At 42.1% G+C, this 21,005-nt stretch overlaps 1 protein-coding gene across 3 annotated transcripts in view; it reads right to left on the bottom strand.

Annotated features, from left to right (window-relative positions):
* RASA3 (RAS p21 protein activator 3) overlaps positions 1 to 21,005 on the bottom strand; it is a 152,102-nt gene that overhangs the window by 50,124 nt on the left and 80,973 nt on the right. For all 3 annotated transcript variants that reach the window (XR_014026323.1, XM_081326879.1, XM_081326880.1), the window contains one exon: positions 20,762 to 20,838. Coding sequence is in view for 2 of the 3 variants with exons in the window: in XM_081326879.1 (XP_081183005.1) it covers positions 20,762 to 20,838 (77 nt within the window). In the remaining variant the exon portion in view is untranslated. The remainder of the gene's footprint in view (positions 1 to 20,761; positions 20,839 to 21,005) is intronic.

Below are 21,005 nucleotides of genomic sequence, written 5' to 3'. Positions count from 1 at the left end.
ATATGGAGTGAATTACTGAGTGAATTGGGGGTTGAAGCACTGATTTGGGGGAGGAAAGGGGATTGTCTGACAGGTATATCAACCTTCCATTTCTCTGACAATACTGCCAAATAATCTGCAAGTGATTGGAACAGCTGACTTGAAATACAAAGCAGAAGAAGCCTGAACCAGAGACTTCTCAGTGCTATTGAACCACCGGATCTTTATTTTCTTTCTTACTCCTGAACACAATTTCCTTCAAGAAAATGAGGAAAATTATGTTTGGTGAGCCAGAAAGGCTGGTTTCAATTTCTCTCCCCACTCCCTTGTGTTTATATGTCTCACGTGCTTTCTTTATTTTATGATCTCCCAAATAGCAGCATTCCTGGCTGACAGAACTATCAATCTCCTGAGTTGCAATGTAAAGAGAAAAAGATTAGCTGTCTGCTTTCTTTCACAGCCAAATCCAAAATGGCCCTGCAGGCACAACATCCAACAACCAGTTGAGGAGGGGGAATTTCCTCCAGAGTTTAGTTGGGCCAGCTGTACAGATCCCTTCCCCAATCAGGTCCTCTCTGGACTCCTTCCTGTGATAACCTAGACTGTACAGATGGCAAGTTTTCTCTTGGGAGAAGAACAAAAATACAATTCCCAAACTAGAACAATAAAGACTGGTTTTAAGCTGACATCATGAGGACATGTCCCTTGAAAACAGCTAGTCTTCATGTCAAGGGAAGCAAAATGTGAGATTAACAAACTGGAGGAAGTAGATTTAGTGCCTGGTTTTGGCATTAGTCAACTAAGATCATGAAGGTAGTATTTGACTACTAGAAACTGAACAGCTGCAGGAAAAGGAAGTATAGCTTCACAAGAATTTTAGCTCTGATAGAAATCACCATGGGCTGCTCCAAACAGTTTAATTTTAATTTTATTAAATTTATATACCGCCCTTTCCCGAAGGACTCAGGGCGGTTTACAGGGTATTTAAAATCAAACAGTACGAAATACAAAAGTTAAAAAACAATTAAAAAGATTAAATTATCCCTTAACTAAAAACCTCAGTTAAAAATTCTCAGCCTGGGCCGGAGAGCTCAAAGAGCCAGGTCTTCAGGTCCCGGCGGAATGAACGAAGGTCAGGGGCGGTCCTAAGCTCCACGGGCAGCTGGTTCCAGAGGGCAGTCGCATCCACAGAGAAGGCCCTCCCCCTGGGTGTTATCCGCCAGCAATCTTTTACCGGCGGCACCCTGAGAAGACCCTCCCTGTGCGAGTGCACTGGACGAAGGGAGTTTGATGCTGGCAGGAGGTGTTCCCTCAAATATCCCGGACCCAGGCCATTTAGGGCTTTATAGGTCATCACCAGCACCTTGAATCTCACCCGGAGGGCAACTGGAAGCCAATGCAGCTCGCGGAAAAGAGGTGTTACATGGGAGTATCGGGAGACTCCCATCACAACTTGCGCGGCTGCATTCTGCACCAGTTGAAGCCTCCGGGTGGTCCTCAAGGGCAGCCCCATGTAGAGAGCGTTGCAGTAGTCTAAACAGGAGGTCACGAGCGCATGAGTGACTGTGCGTAGGGCATCTCGGTCCAGGTAGGGTCGCAACTGGCGCACCAGGCGAACCTGGGCAAAATCCCCCTTGGTCACGGCACCTATATGGTCTTCAAAATTGAGCTGTGAATCCAGGAGGACGCCCAAGTTGCGAGCCCTATCAACGGGGGGTAACACCTCACCCCCCATCATTAAAGGTGGAATGAACTGGTTAGTCCGAGATGCCGATAAGCACAGCCACTCAGTCTTGGCAGGATTGAGGCGAAACCTGTTTCTCCCCATCCAGACCTGGACCGCCTCCAGGCAACAGGACATCACGGCGAGGGCATCGCTGGGTTGGTTCGGGGTGGAAAGAAAGAGTTGGGTATCATCAGTGTACTGATGATACCCCACCCCAAAACCACGAATGACCTCACCCAGTGGCTTCATATAGATGTTGAACAGGAGGGGAGAGAGAACCGACTCCTGAGGAACTCCACAAACGAGAGGCCTCGGGGCGGATCTCTGCCCTCCTGTCAACACTGACTGCGAACGACCCAGGAGATAGGAGAACCACCGTAAAATGGTGCCTCCCACTCCCAGCCCCCTGAGGCGTCGCAGTAGGATACCATGGTCGATGGTATCGAAAGCCGCTGAGAGATCTAATAGGACTAGGACAGAGGAGCAACCCCTGTCCCGAGCCCGCCAGAGATCATTCACCAGCGCGACCAATGCCGTCTCCGTGCTGTGCCCGGGCCTGAAACCCGATTGGTACAGGTCCAGATAATCAGTTTCCTCCAGGAACAGAGGGAGTTGATGCGCCACCACGCTCTCGACAACCTTTGCCAGAAAGCGAAGGTTGGAGACTGGACGGTAGTTATTTAAAACAGCCGGGTCCAGGGCAGGCTTTTTGAGGAGGGGTCTCACCACCGCCTCCTTCAGGGCGGCGGAGAAGACACCCTCCTTCAAAGAAGCAGTTATTACTGCCTGGAACCAGCCTCGTGTCCCCTCCCGGGCCGCATAAACCAGCCAGGAGGGGCACGGATCCAACAAACAAGTGGTGGAGCTCAACCTCCCCATGATCCTGTCCACATCATCAGGGGAAACAGGATCGAACTCAGTCCAGATAACATGCTCAAGACCGTCCGATTCCTCCACGTCAGACTCCGTCCAGTCAGAGTCCAAACCAGCCCAGATCTGAGTGATTTTGTCCGTCAGATGATGACTAAACTACTCGGCCCGTCCCTGCAAGGGATCCTCCCTCACCTCCTGGTTAAGAAGGGAGCGAGTAACCCTAAACAGGGCGGCCGGGCGATTATCTGCGGACGCGATGAGGGCAGCGAAGTAATTAGCCCTCGCCGTCCTCATCGCAGCAAGATAAGACCTTATAAAGGTTCTTAAGTGCAATCGGTCAGATTCGGAACGGCTGGACCTCCAACCGCTCTCAAGACCCCGTCTCCAATGCTTCATCTCCCGGAGCTCCGCAGAAAACCATGGAGCCCAACAGGATCTGCGCCGGGTCAGAGGTCGCAACGGTACAACACAGTTGAGTGCCTCAGTGGCCGCCCTTTCCCAGGCATCCACCAAGGCATCAACTGGGCTGTGAGTGAGGGCGATAGGTATAGACCCAAGCGCCATCTGGAACTGTTCAGGGTCCATTAGGCGCCTGGGGCGGAACCATCTAGTTGGTTCCGCCGCCCAGCAGCGGGGGGTGGCATAATGGAAGGCCAGCCGCAGGAGATGATGATCGGACCATGACAGGGGAGTAACAACAGGTAAACCCCCTCCCAAATCATCCAACCACTGCCCAGACAGGAACACCAGGTCGAGAGTGTGACCCCCCACATGGGTCGGGCCTTGAATTACCTGGGTCAGGTCCATGGCCGTCATGGAGGCCATGAACTCCCGGGCTAGCTCCGATGACCCTCCCAGGGAAGGCAGGTTGAAGTCTCCCAGCACTATAAGCCTGGGGAACTCCACCGCCAACCCTGAGAGGGTGTTGCACAGCTCGGGCAAAGCTGTTGCCACACAGCTGGGCGCCAGGTATGTAAGCAACAAGCTCATCTGAACCCGAGAACCACATCTCAGGAGGAGGGACTCACTCCCGCCAATCTGGACAATGGTGGTCTCCCGCGGACATAAAGTCTCCCTGATAACCACCGCCACCCCACCGCCCCTACCCTGAGTCTGTGGCTGGTGTAGCACACGGAAACCTGGGGGGCATAACTCAATCAGAGGGACCCCTCCCTCCGAGCCCAACTAGGTTTCCGTAATGCATGCCAGATCCGCGCGTTCCTCCTCGATCAAATCTCGAACGAGGGGAACCTTATTAACAACGGATCTGGCATTAAGGTAAACCAGCCTGAGCTCAGGGGCCTGATCACCCTCACTCCCGGGCAAAAGGGTGCTACCTGGACAAAAAAATCCATCTTAAGTTCTGTAGTAATGCTTGTTTTATTCTAGTCTTTCCTACTTCCTCTGTTTGGAGAACAATATTCTCAAATTTCTTGTAACTCAAGAAAGTCTAATTCTCTCTCTTTCATCCAATTTCTCCGGCTTTCCTGATCAATTCAGCAATTAAACACAGACATCCAGACTTTACATAGCTCAATTAATTCTCCAGGCCAGAAATTCCAAAAGTCTCACAGTCACAGTTTGGTTAGTTAAGAATCTTCATCGTCAACAAGCAATGAGATTAAACAAAACAGGTGACTGTCCACTGCCAGTGTCAAGGTGCAAGTGGCTCTTATATTCACAATAATTCAAACCCATAGCAATTTCCTTCTGCCCTTTCCACAAATTAATTGTCCAGTGCTGGGAGACCTTGAAGCTGAACGGTTGCTGAGCGATTACTCTGTATATAAGTGAAATCTATGATCTGAGAATCACTGGATATTAGCTTACAAGCCACGATTTATATCTTTTCCCCATTCAGGAAAAACCTCTGTTGCAACTATTTGATTATCTGTAGCAATAATTGAAGGATACTTCCATTATGCTTGAAAAACATGAAGAAATTGTGTCCCTGAAATTTGCATTTGCTGGACAAGCGTTCCTTCACATATGCTTTGAGACAGATACAGGGATGGCTTTCAAATAATCATTGACAAGAAGCAATTCATCCCTAATGGCTTCACAGGAACCAATCTTGTGTTATAAATCATAAAGCCTCTCTCAGAATGAGGCTTTGAGTTTGTAAAACACCAGCTGGAATACTTAGTAGAGGAAGCAGAGGGGAAAAACCTGTCAGTTATAATGCTGTCTTAAGACAGGGAGTCAATTCATTAGTAGCTGAATTGTTTTATGAGTTGATTGTGAAAGTGCTCCAAGCTTTTCTTTTCTTTTCTTTACGAAAAAGACCATTCACAAAATCCTTCCATTCATATTTGTTACTATAAAAACCCAGATTCCATTTTCTTCAACGAAGATGTGAGCAGAATTTTAATGAATGCTAATGCACAACGAGATGTCAAAAGAATGACTTTTACACTTTTAAAAAAGCAACTAAAGACCCAGCATTGCTGTTTCTATGTAAAATCTCGCATCATACTGAAAACTTTTTTTGCACAAGTTAACAATTCATGAACAGGAAGTGATGTTTCCAAATAGTTAGAATGAGGGGACAAAAAAAGGGCCACACAACAACTTTAGTCAAGCAGCCTTGAAAACAAGGTAATTGTGTAAATCCAGAAAGTGAACGTGATATAGAAAATGTTAACAGAAATGAAAATACTAGTTGCATAAATTAGATTAAAGAGTTCTCATTAAATTAAGATAGGTAAAGGTAAAGGTTCCCCCGCACACGCATGCTAGTCGTTTCCGACTCTAGGGGCCGGTGCTCATCTCCGTTTCAAAGCCAAAGAGCCAGCGCTTGTCCGAGGATGTCTCCGTGGTCATGTGGCCGGCATGACTAGACGCCAAAGGCGCACGGAACGCTGTTACCTTCCCACCGCAGTGGTCCCTATTTTTCTACTTGCATTTTTACGTGCTTTCGAACTGCTAGGTTGGCAGAAGCTGGGACGAGTAACAGGCGCTCACTCTGCTACGCGGCACTCGGGATTCAACCCGCCAAACTGCCGACCTTCTGATCGACAAGCTCAGCGTCCTAACCCACTGAGCCACCGCGTCCCTTTAAATTAAGATAGCAGCTTTATAATAATGGAAACAGAGAGAGAGAGATAAAACACTGGGACTTTTAGTCTATGGTTAAGAAAGAAATACAAAGGGGAGAAAACAATGTAAGAAAATTTAAAAAAAACTGACTTCCGTGTCATTTAATGAAAAAGAATAAATCCTCAACATCTGTTAAATTTGTTTAATTAGTTTTCAAGACTAGTAAGAGAAGAAGCCCACAGAATATTAAACTGAAGGAATTATTAGGGTCTATTTTGCTAATCCTAATTAAGGCAACTATATAATTTTAAAGGTACAATGATATTATAGATCAGCCCTAAGGAAACTTACTAAATGAATGAAGAGGAAAGAGACAAGAAAAAGAGGAACACATCAGAGAAGCTGTATGGTCTGAGGGATTACATCTCATCTATGAAGGATAATAAAGCAATCTCTTAAACATAACCATGAAGGACTATCCATTTCTTGGTGAGTAAGCAGAGATTATGTGAGGAATATAAGGTAGCCAAATTCCAGAGAATGCACTCACTGAGGAACTGAACAGGGAAAGCAAAGACCAGCTCTAAACAGTGGAGTTTCTAATATTTTTTCTTTCAAGTGAACTCTTTATATTTGGCTATTCTAGGAGCTTGGGAAGAGAACCTGAAAAATCTTTCTGCTGTAAAATGAAAGAACAGGAGTTTGCAGTTGAAATCTGCTATATTCGTAACATGTTCCTATTTTAGAGCAACCTGGAAAATATAAGCCTGTAGACGTTCTTGAGGAAAAGTCAAGGACTGGCAATTTAGTGGAAGTAATGATTATCAAATTTGCACCAGGTTTGACAGCTAGTACCTTAGGAAGGAAAAATAAAATGTATATGTCAATGCTGCAACTTCCTCTTCGGTTCCACAGTTGCGAGGGTGGAGTTGTGCTTTTAAGATTAGACAAAACAATAAATTGTCCTGTGGGAAACAAGGTCATTGCTGCTTGGGTTTTGGTGAGTTGAGCCTTCCCTTAGAGAGCCCTCCAAAGTAGTTTATTGGGGAATGTGATTAATGACATATTACTGGGGTGGGAAGTTCAACTTTGTAACCTTTGGGAGAGAACTTCAGTCTTGGTTTCACTTTTGATTGTGCTGATACTTTGTAGCCAATAAATATGTTCTTTAAGGGAACTTTCTGCCTTGGAGTTCTGTTTTTACTGGTCTCATCTATCAGAACCATAACATTAAAACAAGACTCCAATTCATTTTAAAACATGGGGTCCTGAGCCCTGGTAGCCTACCTAAACTTTTGAGAGGACGACAATATTGTGTCTAGCACAATACCAACGAAGAGGAAAAATAACAGTTCTCAAAAGAAACCACGGTGGCTGCATAAAGAACTCTGACAAATTGAAAGATAAAAAGGACAAGTATAGAAAGCGGAAAGAGGGACACATAACTAAGTCAGAAGATCAGCAAATAGCCCGAGCCTGCAAAGATAAAGTGAGGAAAGCTAAGGCTCAAAATGAACTAAGGCTTGCGACCAAAGTCAAAAATAACAAAAAAAAGCTTCTTTCAACATGTAAAAAACAAGAAAAAAGTGAAGGAAATGATTGGTCCATTAGTGGGGGAAAGTGGCAAGAAGGTGACAAGCAACAAGGAGAAAGCAGAACTATTTAACTCGTTTTTTGCATCTCTCTTTACACAAAGGGAAAAAACAGACCAGCCTATGAAAAATAGTGCCATAAAAACAGAATAGAAACACAAGTTAAGATAGGCAAGAAAAGGGTAAGTGAGCACCTGTCCAGTCTAGATGAGTTCAAATCACCAGGACCAGATGGATTACACCCCAAGGTTCTCAAGGAACTGGCAAATGTGATCTCAGAACCACTGAACTATATTTTTCAAAGATCCTGGAGCACTGGGGAACTACCAGAGGATTGGAAAAGAGCTGATGTAGTTCCCATCTTCAAAAAAGGGAAAAAATAAACCCAGGAAACTACAGACCTATCAGCCTGACCTCAATACCTGGGAAGATTCTGGAAAAGATAATCAAACAACGAATCAGCGAGCACCTTGATGCGAACAAAGTTATCACTAAAAGCCAACATGGGTTTGTCAAAAACAAATCATGCCAGACAAAACTTATTGCATTCTTTGACCAAGTGACAAAATTAGTGGATCAGAGGAATGGTGTGGATATAATTTACTTGGACTTCAGTAAGGCATTTGATAAAGTAGATCACAACCTTCTACTTGAAAAGATAGAAAAATGTGGGTTAGATAGCATCACCACCAGATGGATTCGTAGCTGGCTGACCGGCCGTACTCAGCGTGTGGTCCTCAATGGAACCGCATCTACATGAAGGGAAGTGTGTAGTAGGTGCCCCAGGGCTCTGTTCTGGGCCCGGTGCTCTTCAACATCTTCATCAATGATTTGGACAAAGGGATAAATGGGGAACTCATCACATTTGCAGATGACACCAAGCTGGCAGGAATAGCCAACATTCCAGAAGACAGGCTTAAGATACAGGAGGATCTGGACAGACTTGAACACTGGGCGCTATCTAACAAAATGAAATTTAATGGTGAAAAAAGTAAGGTTCTACATTTAGGCAAGAAAAACCAAGTGTACAGGTATAGTATAGGGGGTACCTTGCTCAATAGTAGTAACTGTGAGAGGGATCTCGGAGTCCTAGTGGACAATCACTTCAATATGAGCCAGCAGTGTGCTGCAGCTGCCAAAAAAGCCAACACAGTGCTGGGCTGCATTAACAGAGGAATAGAATCAAGATCACGTGACGTATTAATACCACTTTACAATGCCTTGGTAAGGCCACACCTGGAATACTGCATCCAATTTTGGTCACCACGATGTAAAAAAGATGTTGAGACCCTAGAAAGAGTACAGAGAAGAGCAACAAAGATGATTAGGGGACTGGAGACTAAAACATATAAGGAATGGCTGCTGGAATTGGGTATGTCTAGTTTAATGAACAGAAGGATGAGGTGGGACATGATAGCAGTGTTCCAATATCTCAGGGGCTGCCACAAAGAAGAGGGAGTCAAGCTATTCTCTAAAGCACCTGAAAGCAGGACAAGAAGCAACGGATGGAAACTAATCAAGGAGAGAAGCATGCCTTTCTTTCCTTACCTGACTTCCAGCCCCATGCCGTTTCTCCTTCGCAATCCGCCGCTGCGACCGCATGCAAGGAAACAAAGGAAGGTTTTTTGGGGGGGGGGAAAGGGTCAATCAACCAATTCCAACTTCGCAATCTTTCACGAGGTTGGAATTGATTGACCTTTTTTCCCCAAAAAAACCCTTCCTTCGTTTCCTTGCATGCGGTCGCAGTGGCGGATTGCGAAGGAGAAACGGCACGGGGCTGGAAGTCAGTTAAGGAAAGAAAGGCAATTTCTGGGGGAAGCGAGGATTTCTTTCCTTGCCTGCCTCACTTGTTCCGAGGCTGTTTTCCACTCAGATGCGTTGCTCTTGCCAATGGCCCGACTGCCCACTTCAGCCCCCTCCTCCCCAAGCCTCTGGCGCTCCATCTGTTGCTTTGGTCGGCCTGCTGGCCCCCACATCAACACCCTGCCCACCACTGCCTAGCATGGCCACCCTGGGGCTGCAGGGGCTGGCCTGGGATGGGAAGGGCACGCACCCCACCCTCCTGCCACCATGCAGTGTAAGGCTGCTGCCCCTGCCCCTGCCCAGATGCCCTCGCTCTCCCAAGCATTTTTTTTTACTAACGTGCCTTTCAGCTGCATTCCCTTTCTCCCTTTGCTTCTCAGCCTTCACCACATGTTTGTGGGACTATCGGTAAAAAAAAAAAGTTCCATCAGACTTTCTAACCTCTTGAGATTCCCATAAACACACGGCGAAGGCTGAGAAGTGAACAGAAAAAAGGAATGTAGCCGAAAGGCAGGTTAGTAAAAAAAATGCTTTGGGAGGCAGGTGTGGCAATCTTACCCTGTGCAGGTATTGATGCTGGTTGCTCATGGATGGTGCTGAAGGCGTAGGACTGGGGCGACGGCATGCGTGCTCACAGAGAGGGCTCTGTGTACCGCCCGTGGCAAGCATGCCATAGGTTTGCCACCACGGGATCAGGCAGTGGCCTGAACGATCACTGATTCACCCCTTCAAGTCCAGTTTGGACCATGATTTATTCCAAACATTCCCCTATAGAGGGATTCCTGACCTTCATGAATGGTACCGCCTGGCTATAAACTTATACAGTGAACTGAACCGCTACCAAAGACCTACAACATCAGGATTCAGACGCCCCAGTGGTCCCCACCTGCCATGGCCACTGGTTCCCCTAGAGTACCTACTGGACCCCTGATCAAATGCTTTAGATGTGGACAACTTGGACACCAAGCAGCTGACTGCCCAGTCCCTTTTCCTCCAACTAAGTGTGCACCCACTGCTTCCACAAAACCTAAGAGAAGACCCAGACCAGTGTGTGAGAAGTCGGATTGGGCCAGCCAGGAGCAAGCTGCACAAGTTACCTCTCCTCCCCAGGGGAAGCATGAGATGCCGGTTGAATGCTTGCCTACGCCTGCTCCTTGCAACAGTGATGACGAAGGAGAAGACGACCTGATGGTGAGTCAGCCTGTCCCACTTTTTGCCTTCTCTGCAAAGCTCTTAGTCCCTAAGACAGGAGTTCAGATGGATTTACATGTTTTAATTGACTCAGGCTGCACCTGATGCTTAATCAACCTCCCCACAGTGCTTAATTTAGGCATCCATGCCAAATTGTTGCCCATACCCATGAGGTTTGAGCAGGCAGATGCATTTCTTATAGGAGGGGTTCTGGCCACTCACTTGACCAAACGAGTACGCCTAGAGGCAGGTGAGCATTGGGAATTCATCCATTTCATAGTGGTCCCAAAAATGACTGAGGCAGTAATTTTGGGATTAGCCTGGCTTGATAAGTGGCAGCCCATGATCTGGTGGGAAAACGGAATGAGGACTTTTAAGATTAGCAATGGAACCTTCACCTCTTACCCCTGTCAGCAGCACAAGTGAAAGCCAGGGGCAGTCCCTTGAGACTCTGAAATCCGTCATAGATTGGGAGGTCACTCATCCTGAGCAAATATCGAGACTTAGCTGAGGCATTCAGCGAGACAGAGTGTGACATCCTTCCCCCCCACAAAATGACTGGCTGCGCTATTGAGATTTTGCCAGGAGCCAAACTGCCCAAGCCAAAATGTTCCTTAAACATATATAACGGCTCCATGGAGCACCAAAATGGATTATTTCAGGCAGGGGAATCCAATTTACTGTGAGATTTTGGAGGGACTTCCTTAAACTGATCAGATCTACGCAAGGACTATCGACGGCTTTTCATACATCTATGAATGGAGTGGCTGAAAAAGCGAACACAATGGTGGAACAATACATTAGATGTTATGTTGATTACCAACAGACAACCTGGGCTGACCTCCTCCCTACTGCCAAGGTGGCTTATAATAACAGTATATAGCAGCACTGGACTCACCCCTTTTAACATAGCTGCTGGTAGAGAATTCATTCCTATGCCTGAATATCCGCAGGACCCTCCCGCTTCTCAAACCTTAGATCAGTGGGTGACCACCTGGAAAGCTGTTTGGGACAATACAAAAGAAGCTTTAGCAAAAGCCTCAAAAATTTACAAAGAGCAGGCTGACAAGAAAAGGGGTCTTCAGAAGGTGTTTTGGGTGGGTGGGGGAAATCTATCTCTCTACAAAGTATTTCAGACTCAAATTGCCTAGTAAAAAATTAGGACCAAAATTCCTTGGACCTTTCCCCATAGTTCGAATTATAAACAGTAGAATTAAACTGCCTTGTCTTTTGGGAAAAGTCCACCCTGTTTTTCGCTGCAGCCTCTTGAAACCTTTCAGGGAGTCCTCTTTAAGACCTTCTGCAAGACAGACACCTGGTCCCCTTGTAGTGGAGGGAGAGACTTATTATGAAATAAAACAAATTTTTGAGTCTAGGTTATGCAAAGGAAAACTACAGTATTTGGTATAGTGCAGACATGTCAAACACAAGGCCCGGGGGCCGGATCCGGCCCGCGAAGTGGTTTCATGCGGCCCGTGAAGCCATCCTGGAAACACTGAGAGAACGGCCCCCACTGCCTTGGCCCTGACCCAGAGACCCTCCTTCTGCCAGAGACCCTCAGATCTGTCCCACTCCTGCCCAGGCCCCCATAGGCACCCTTGATGCGAACAATGTAGAGCTGGCCATGCCCACCCAGTAGGCCATACGCACTATAGCCACGCCCACCCAGTAGGCCACACCCACCCTGGCCATACCCACCCGGCCCCCTGAGGGCAACTGCAATGCTGATGCGGCCCTCAATGAAATTGAGTTTGACACCCCTGGTATAGTACCCACTATCAGGACACTTGGGTAAAAACTACCGAGGTCAAAGCAGATAGATTGATACATATATTTTTTGATAAGCACCCTCATAAGCCTCTTCTTCATTTACAGGATTTCTCTTTTCTCTAGAGGATCCGACTGTCAACGCTGCAACTTCATTTTCAGTTGCCACAGTTGGGAAGGGAGAGTTGTGCTTTTAAGATTAGACAAAACAATAAATTGTCCTGTGGGAAACACGGTCATTGCTGCTTGGGTTTTGGCAGGTTGAGCCTTCTGTTAGAAAGCCTGCCTAAGTAGTTTATTAGGGAATGTGATTAATGGCATATTACTGGGGTGGGAAGTTCAACTTTGTAACCTTTGGGAGGGAACTTCAGTCTTGGTTTCACTTTTGATTCTGCTGATACTTTGTAGCCAATAAATATGTTCTTTAAGGAAACCTCTTGCCTTGGAGTTCTGTTTTTACTGGTCTCAAAGTTAAAGAGAAATTGGCTCAAAGTAAGAGAATAAAGTTACCCACTTAAGAAACAAACAATAATTGAACACATTTAGAATGAGAAATGCTTGGTTCATCAATAATACTTCTGGAGAATATTTATTGAGTGGTTACTAGATACATGAGTTAGCAATAGCTGTAACAAAGAAAAGTTCAGTTTTAGCTAAAAGAGGGCTTGATAGCACTTTTGTAATACCGGAAAGATCTCACATAGAAAGTTAGGTCTTGGTTTTGCATTGCTCCAGAGTGCAAGACATGGAATAATGGATTTAAGTTACAGGAAGTAAATGTCAAAAACAATTTCCTAACATAAAAATAGTTTGGTAGTGGAATCAATTATCTAAAAGAGTAGCAGGTTCCCCTTTACTGAATGTGTTCAAGTAGAGGAGAGACAGCCATCTGTCAGGGATGCCTTAATCTGTAATTCAGTCCTGACCAGGGAGACCGATATGATCATCTCAAACTTATTTGTTCTCATCAGTCAGCCATACCCACACTATGTGTGTGTGTGTGTGTGTGTATACATTACAGCAAACCTAAACATTTGCAGTCTTGCTTCCCAGAGGTCCAAAATGTTTATAAATATTGTAAATTTGCAAAAGCACAAATAGGAAGACAGTAGAAACTGAGTAGCCTTTTTCTTTTTCCTTTATTTTATTCTTTTAAAAAATTTTAGTTGTCAAATTTACTTAACTCATCTTTTTTTGCAACATGCACAAAATATTAAGTAATAATACAGAAGAGACCTTAATACTAAGTATTCAGCTTAAGACAGAAACCTATATTGTTATAATAAAATATTTTGATGTAATTTGCAGGAGTTTTTAACGTTATATTCAAATCTCAAAAAAGCTAAATAATTTTATGCTCATTAACACTGACAATTTAAATTATAATTAATACTGATATAATATTTCTATCTTTTTTATATTCACTGGCCTTAAGTTATCTAAACACCAGAGCATTAATTATCTTTAGCCAATACTGTAAAAATACCACTTTAGTGAAATAATGTTATTTATTTTGTATATTTCAGAACAGTAAAATAAAAAATAAAATAATTTTAAAAACTATATGGAAACACTGCAGGCGGCTATGAAGGATTTTCAGCCATCAGTATACTAATAGCACCCAATTCTGCTACACCCTACAGGTAGTCCTCAATGTACAACCACAACAGAGCCCAAAATTTCTGTTGCTAAGTGAGAAATTTGTTCTTGCGCCATTTTATGACTTTACTTGCCACATGTGTTAAATGAATCACTGCAGTTCTTAAACTAGTAAAATGGCTGTTAAATGAACCTGGTTTCCCCGCTGACTTTGCTTGTCAGAAGGTTGCAAAAGGGGATCGCATGACCCTGGGACACTGCAACTGTCATAAACGTGAATCAGTTGTCAAGCATCCAAATGTAAATCACTTGAACATGGGGATGCTGCAACGGTCATAAGTGTGAAAAATGGTCATAAGTCACTTTTTTCAGTGCTGCTGTAACTTCAGTCATTACACAAATTGTTGTAAGTTGAGGACTACTTGTATTTTCTAACCCCAAGGTAACAATCACTACTCTTCAAAATTGCTTAATCTCAGTAAAGGGCTGGATGAGGCCTAAGAAGCTGAAATAAACAATAAAATAAAAATAGACAAAACAGTGCTGTTGGTGCGGTAAAAGCTAGAGCCTGGGACAAAATTTGTTCTAGATAGAAGTGTGATTGGCTAGAAAAATCAGTATTGCCATTGGGGAATGTTCTTGGGCCTTCAGCAGACACCGCATTGTATTGTTGCAATGAAGAACGTGTTTGTGCAACCATAATGCACTAATAAGTTACCTAGTTTGGTAATGAAATGTCTGCAAGTAAACAACCAAGCTCAGAGAGCACCAAAGACCCTGTGTTTCCCAAAACTTTATGTAGCTTTGTAAAGCTGAAGAGGGAATTTTTTTTAAAAAAATAAAGTCATAAGCACAAGACAAACATGAACATTACATGAGAAGTACACTAGCAGTAGGTTGGAGCCAGAGATAAGATGTAATCAGAGAAGGGAAGCCCAGAGAGATAAAACCAGCATGTCAGAATAAAGTGGAATCTTCTAAGTGAGGAAGTGAGGATTTAACAGGCAAGCCTGTCACTCTTGTTCAGCCCATCTCATGTCACAGGTCTGTTGTTGAGGGGAAATAGAGGAAGAAGAAGTATTATCTGTGTTCACCACTTTAAGTTATTTATAAAAATAGTAAAGGCGGGATACAAATAAATAAGAAAAATAATCCCCAGAAAAATTATTTTTTTGCCTTTTCATCTGTATTGCCTTATATAACATCACTGCATTTTATAACATGAAATTTGGAGTGCATTCATTTTCTATTGCTTCCAATTTGTTTCTTCATCCTTCATAATGGTTTCCATTTGGAAGCCATGTTTCCTTTCCAAGAAAATGTAGACATTTATACTATATCTGGATTTTTAGATAAATCTTCCATCTCAGTAATGGTCTGTTTCATAATCACTGTTAAAAGTGATAAATGCATGGGAACATCTGACATCTGATAGCTTGTTCAAGCAACGAATTAGTTATTTAGGCCAAAGTGTATGATATGTTGAGGCAGAGAAAGGAAGAATACAATAGACATATAAGATGAAACTCAGTTTTTCGTTCAACTCATTTCATCTTAACATCTTAATACTGAATAAAATATGTTTTGTGCCTGAAATTATTCAGTGCTAATCATTCATTTCTGCTAAGTTTTTGTGAAAATTGCTTATATCCATCTCGGTATAACACTGCATCCTGAAGAGATAGCAGCAAACGTGCAAGAATTCAATTGCTCACAGCAACTGTATTTTGGGAATGCAAGAATCTACTTAATATGGACTGATATCATTATTCTAATTTAGTTCCATATTTTCTGTGACAAAGGACACAGATTCTCCAGTAGTTTCTCAAGGAATAGGGCAAATACCTAGGTTTTGATAAAGTATGAGCCACAAATGCATCTGTTAACTTGCCCAGTACTGAGTGTCATGAATACATAGGATCTAGCTTTTCTTTAATAGAAAATCTCTTTCCGATAATCCTATTTATACTATATTACAGGTGAATATGAAATGGTATTTTAACATTCCACTAACAATCATTAAGAAGATAAATTTGCCCTCCAAATAATTTCTGATTTGCTTGATAAGACTTCAAGACATCCTAGGTGGAATAGTAATAGTCTCCCCAAGAGGCTAACTTTCAATTATGCTTCAATTGCATTTTCTTTAATGAATTCTGAATATATGCTGAATATTAAGAATATTCTATATTAATAATTAGTTTAACTGCATTGATTTTATTATGAATTCTAATTCTGTAAATGTTGTCTTATTTTTCCTACATCCCTTATTTCCTAAAAAACTCCTCCTTTTTATATGTAGATATTCAACTTCATTGACTTAATATGGGAATTTATTATTAAAATCTTCCCATGTCCAAGACAGCAAAGTTATTGTATTGTATTATTTATTTATTATATTTCTATTCTATTGTGATGTATTGAATCTCCATTATACAATTACATGTTGAGTTTCAGGAATCTGTAAATTTCTGGGTGTTGGCTAGGGGATTCGAAACCATGTTCCTCTCTGTTTTTCCTAGGGTGGGGATGTAGGAGAACAACTTGATGTAGTTAGAAATTCATCTTAGTACTACATATCTCTGGCCTTTTCTGAATGGACATGTGCAGGGAAATAGGATATTCTATTGCAGGATTGCTGTACTACCATCATTTTGCAAAACAAAATTCTTAACTTATTTTTCTCTGTCTTTTCCTCATGAACTACTATACTTATCAAGATATTTCTAAGAAATATTTCATCTGAAGTGATATGAATGAATGGGGTAACATTCATTCACACCAGCAAGGACGAGTATGCATATGTAGACAAATACATCACAAACCCATCTTGCAAGTACATGTAAGGAACTACTACACACCTACTGTCAGAACCCACTTCAGCCCACATCTTAAGAAAGAAGGACTCTTGGAGACAAAATTTTCCAAGCAGGAACTTTTACTAAGAAATAGGAGAAAGCAGGCATAATAGACAGGATCTGAGGAATCCCCTCACAGATCGATATTTTTAAAGTGTCCCCAAACAAACCTAACCCCACCGTTCATTTGGTCAGTTCCAGATGAACCAAGGTCCAGGTGATAAGCGCATGGTGGGAGAAGAGAGATAACAGTCTGTTTGCAGCAGGATCATTTCCAACCCCCCTCATACTTCATTCGGAGAAACAAACCAGATTCCAGAGAGTTTTATTCCTCCCTTTTCCACCCCCTTTCTTAGTTGCCCAAAAGATGAGAGGGAATGCCTAGTGAGAAAGCAATTGATTATATTGTGATAGATAGCAAGCAGGCGGAATAAACAAAGATTACATTTAAGAGAGGAAGTGAAAGCCATAAAACTCCATGCCTGTTCCCTCTCCCCCTTGGGAATGGCAGAATCCAGGGGGAGGTAAGATTTGGGGTTAGCTCAGAGGAGATAGTTAGAAATGAGATATAAATGGATTCTGACACCTACTATCAATCATCTAAGGAACATACATGTTAGACTTAAATGAATTAACATAACATACTATAAGTATGGGAAGGAGAAACAGGGAAGATGCAAGAAACAGTGGGAAACCTAAGAACATCTAGTTATGTCCATGTCACCATTTCTCCTCCCTCGTCCCGAAAAAGATGTGTAAACCAAAGCCAATTGCTCCATTGCTCCAGACATAAGTACTGTGACAATAGTTTTTCTTCATAAGGTTTTTACTTCAGTGCAAATGGTTAATATTTAGGGAGGATGGGAAATATTATCACACCACTATCTCAATACTATGTTGTGCTTCAAAGGTCTGAAACAATGGGAAGAGGCTAGCTTGAGCCTAGAAACCAGGATGGACAAGTTCCTATCACAACTGAGCTGGAAAAAATGACTCACTTGTTGAACCCAGACAACGAGATGAAAGTACACAGGTATGTCTCTATGACTGAACTAGTATCAAGGCACTATGTGAAAATCTTAACCGTGCTGGAATTTGCATAATGGTTAATGCTAATAGGAGGAACTTGCTCCCACTGGAAAGGAAAACATGAATGGGCGCAGCATTTATTTATCTTGTATGTAAAGTTAAGGGACTGGAAATATTACATCCACATTGGCTAAAAACAATTTAGTCCAAATGCAAAAATGACCTGGCAGAGTATCATATAGAGATAGAGGAATTGATATCTCAGTAACTAATGAGACATTTGCCCCCCTCTCAAACTGATACATTGTTGGACAGAAAATGAAAAAAAATGACAGAATATTTGTTCTCAGCAGTGGTTGGGAGAAAAAGCTTGTATCAAAATATCTGTCTTGATGAAAATAAAAGACTCTAGAAATCAACCATTGTGTGGCCATTCAACATGTTGCCTATGGTTTATTCAAGGTGCTGGTGATGACCTATAAAGCCCTAAATGGCTTGAGTCCGGGATATCTGAGGGAACACCTGCTGCCGGCATCAAGTTCTCTTCGTCCTGTGCGCTCCCACTTGGAGGGCCTTCTCAGGATGCCGCCGGTAAAAGACTGCCAGCGGATAACACCCAGGGGGAGGGTCTTCTCAGTGGATGCGCCTGCCCTTTGGAACCAGCTGCCCGTGGAGCTTAGGACTGCCCCCGACCTTCGGTCATTCCGCCGGGACTTGAAGACCTGGCTCTTTGAGCTTTCCGGCCAAGGCTGAGAGTTTTTAATTGGGGTTTTATATTTTTCAGCGATCAATTTTAATTATTTTTAACTGTTTTTAACTCTTGTATTGTATCGATGTTTTTAAATACTTTGTAAACCGCCCTGAGTCCTACAGGAAAAGGGCGGTATATAAATTCAATAAACTTAAACTTATTTTATATGTATGCCCAGTTTAAGTAAAGCTTTATACTTCTGGGCTCCCAAACTACCCTACTGGGCTTGCTTCCCAGGCTTTTCTTTCTGTCTTGTTATTTGAACTAGATTCTTACACCCATTCTAGATACCAAGCCATTTCATTCATAATAAAAAAGGAGTGCACAAATACAAAAATGTCAAAAGGAACGGGGGTGTTTCTCAACAGCAACTGTGGTTCCTATTAGTTAGTGTCTTTATAAAATGTCATCTGATCACTGTAACTTAGTTTTCATGAATGTCAGGATTAAGTGACGTCTCCTGTACCATTATGAAGAGAGCGAGAAAAGAAGGTCTTCTAGGCATCCAGTGGTCTACCTGAAGAGGACTATGATCTGCTTGCTGAATTTTCTCAATAGTCTTGATGAGATTAAAATGGAGATATAAGATGTAAGAATAAAATGTAAAGATATTGATAATGAAATTATACAATGGCATGTAACATAAAATATATTGCACAATAGGGGCCGGTCCTCATCTCTGTTTCAAAGCCAAAGAGCCAGCGCTTGTCCGAGGACATCTCCGTGGTCATGTGGCCGGCATGACTAGATGCCAAAGGCGCACGGAACGCTGTTACCTTCCCACCGTAGTGGTCCCTATTTTTCTACTTGCATTTTTACATGCTTTTGAACTGCTAGGTTGGCAGAAGCTGGGACGAGTAACAGGCGCTCACTCTGTTACGCGGCACTCGGGATTCGACCCGCCAAACTGCTGACTTTCTGATCGACAAGCTCAACGTCCTAACCCACTGAGCCACTGCGTCCCTATCTTGCACAATATACTCAAACAAATACAACCTTTCCTAATTTTGTACCCTCCAGAGTGGTATAACTCCAAAGGCTATTTTTGGCATCCAATCCTGCAGTGAAGACAATTATAGTCCACCTCAACTTGTGCAAGGCAAATTTCAGACACAATCAACTTTTCCTTGGATTAACTTAAGACAGAGCAATACTTAACAGAATACTTGGTAGTTCTTACATCAAAACAAGGAGAAACACTCCACTGCAATTCTGACCATACTTTAGAACAAACTGTGCCATAAGTCTTCTGAGCAGATTTTATAGCATGATTGAGAAATGTATTATTATCAGAATTACTGCTGACATCACCAACACTGCTTCAATCTATGCCTTTTATTTAACAGAAGAATATAACAGAAGGTATGGCTCATGTAAAAAAAGCTGATGGTGTGGTTTATCTCCCCATTAGCATTTCCTGATTTTCCGGAGAGTCAAGTTATGAGTTTCTAGGAAAGATATTTATCTTCTGATGTTCCTGAACTTCAGAATGGGTATACAATGTAGAAATCTCTAATCAAAAATAACATAATCAGAGATCTCATGAGTTTGTTCTATACTTAAGAAATAGAAAAAAATATTTCTTTTCAAAATCAAGTGTCTTTTTAAAAAAGTAACTGATCTTTTATTGACTGTATAGTTTGGGGTATAACATTCAAAAACACGAATAACATTTAATAGCTAAAAAAAATCAAACCCAGAAAGAAGGAAAGATCACTCACAGATTTATCTCTGCTAAAATAAAAAAGGAATCTGCATTAAGTTAATTATTAGACTTGTTGATCACTAATTGGATACAACAATGCCTTTACCTACAAAAAGCAATGAGTTTGCTTTTTAGAACTTCCATTAAAGAATTACATCCATTGTGTCACTTAGATGATTACAGTTCAAATCCATTATTCAAATTTAATTTTCAGAATAAAGAAAGAGTTTTAAAAAAGAGTATAGAGAAAGGAAACGGAAGTACTTCTACCCATTTTTAGTTCTGCCTTCCTTTACTGCCAAAATGGATTCCCAACAGCCCTAAAGAAAGGCTGTGGTAAAAAAAATTCTTCCTTTATATGTTTCCTAATAATGTAAAAATATGGCAATTATTATGTTATGTAATAACACTATGCTGTTTATGCCATAGAACAGATTATGTGCCGGTTAACATGCCAATTAAAGGATGTAATTCTGCTGCAGCTTGTAAAATTTAGGTTTCATCCAATGTAAGTTTACTTTTTAAAAAACATGTTATCAACTGAAAAGATATATTCCTATAACATGTAATGTGATTTGCAAAGTTTATGTAGCCCTAAAGAGTGTCTGGGATCCAAAGAATTATTTTTGGTTATTCATTCAAGTCGATACTTTCTACTCACTCCATCAGACTATTTTTGAAACATCCAAAAAAATGGTTTTTCATATTCATGAAAAAGCTAGCTGACAATACAGCTTGAATTTTGAAACTGTTTGTACTTTTGCCAAGCATATATATATATGGATACTTATTCAGAGTTATTTGAAACAACAGTGTTGGTAAATATTATCTAACACCAGGGATACCTACCGTGTAGCAAGTTTATGGCAAATCACACCGGTATCTGTTATGACTTCACTTAGCCTCAATTCTAGATGGACCTTTCCCTGAAATGTAGAATTGCAAAAAATAAGACTATATGTATAGATGTGATTGGTAAAAAATACAAATACAAATAAATAATGGAAGGAGGGAAATCGACCACAGATATAGTTTCAATAGAAATAACAAGGCTATTTTAGTTCAATAGTTTTGATAAAAAATGTGATTATAT

Source organism: Vipera berus, assembly GCF_964194415.1.
Source record: "Vipera berus genome assembly, chromosome: 4".
NCBI lineage: Eukaryota > Metazoa > Chordata > Lepidosauria > Squamata > Viperidae > Vipera > Vipera berus.
This window is presented reverse-complemented; position numbering and strand designations above follow the sequence as displayed.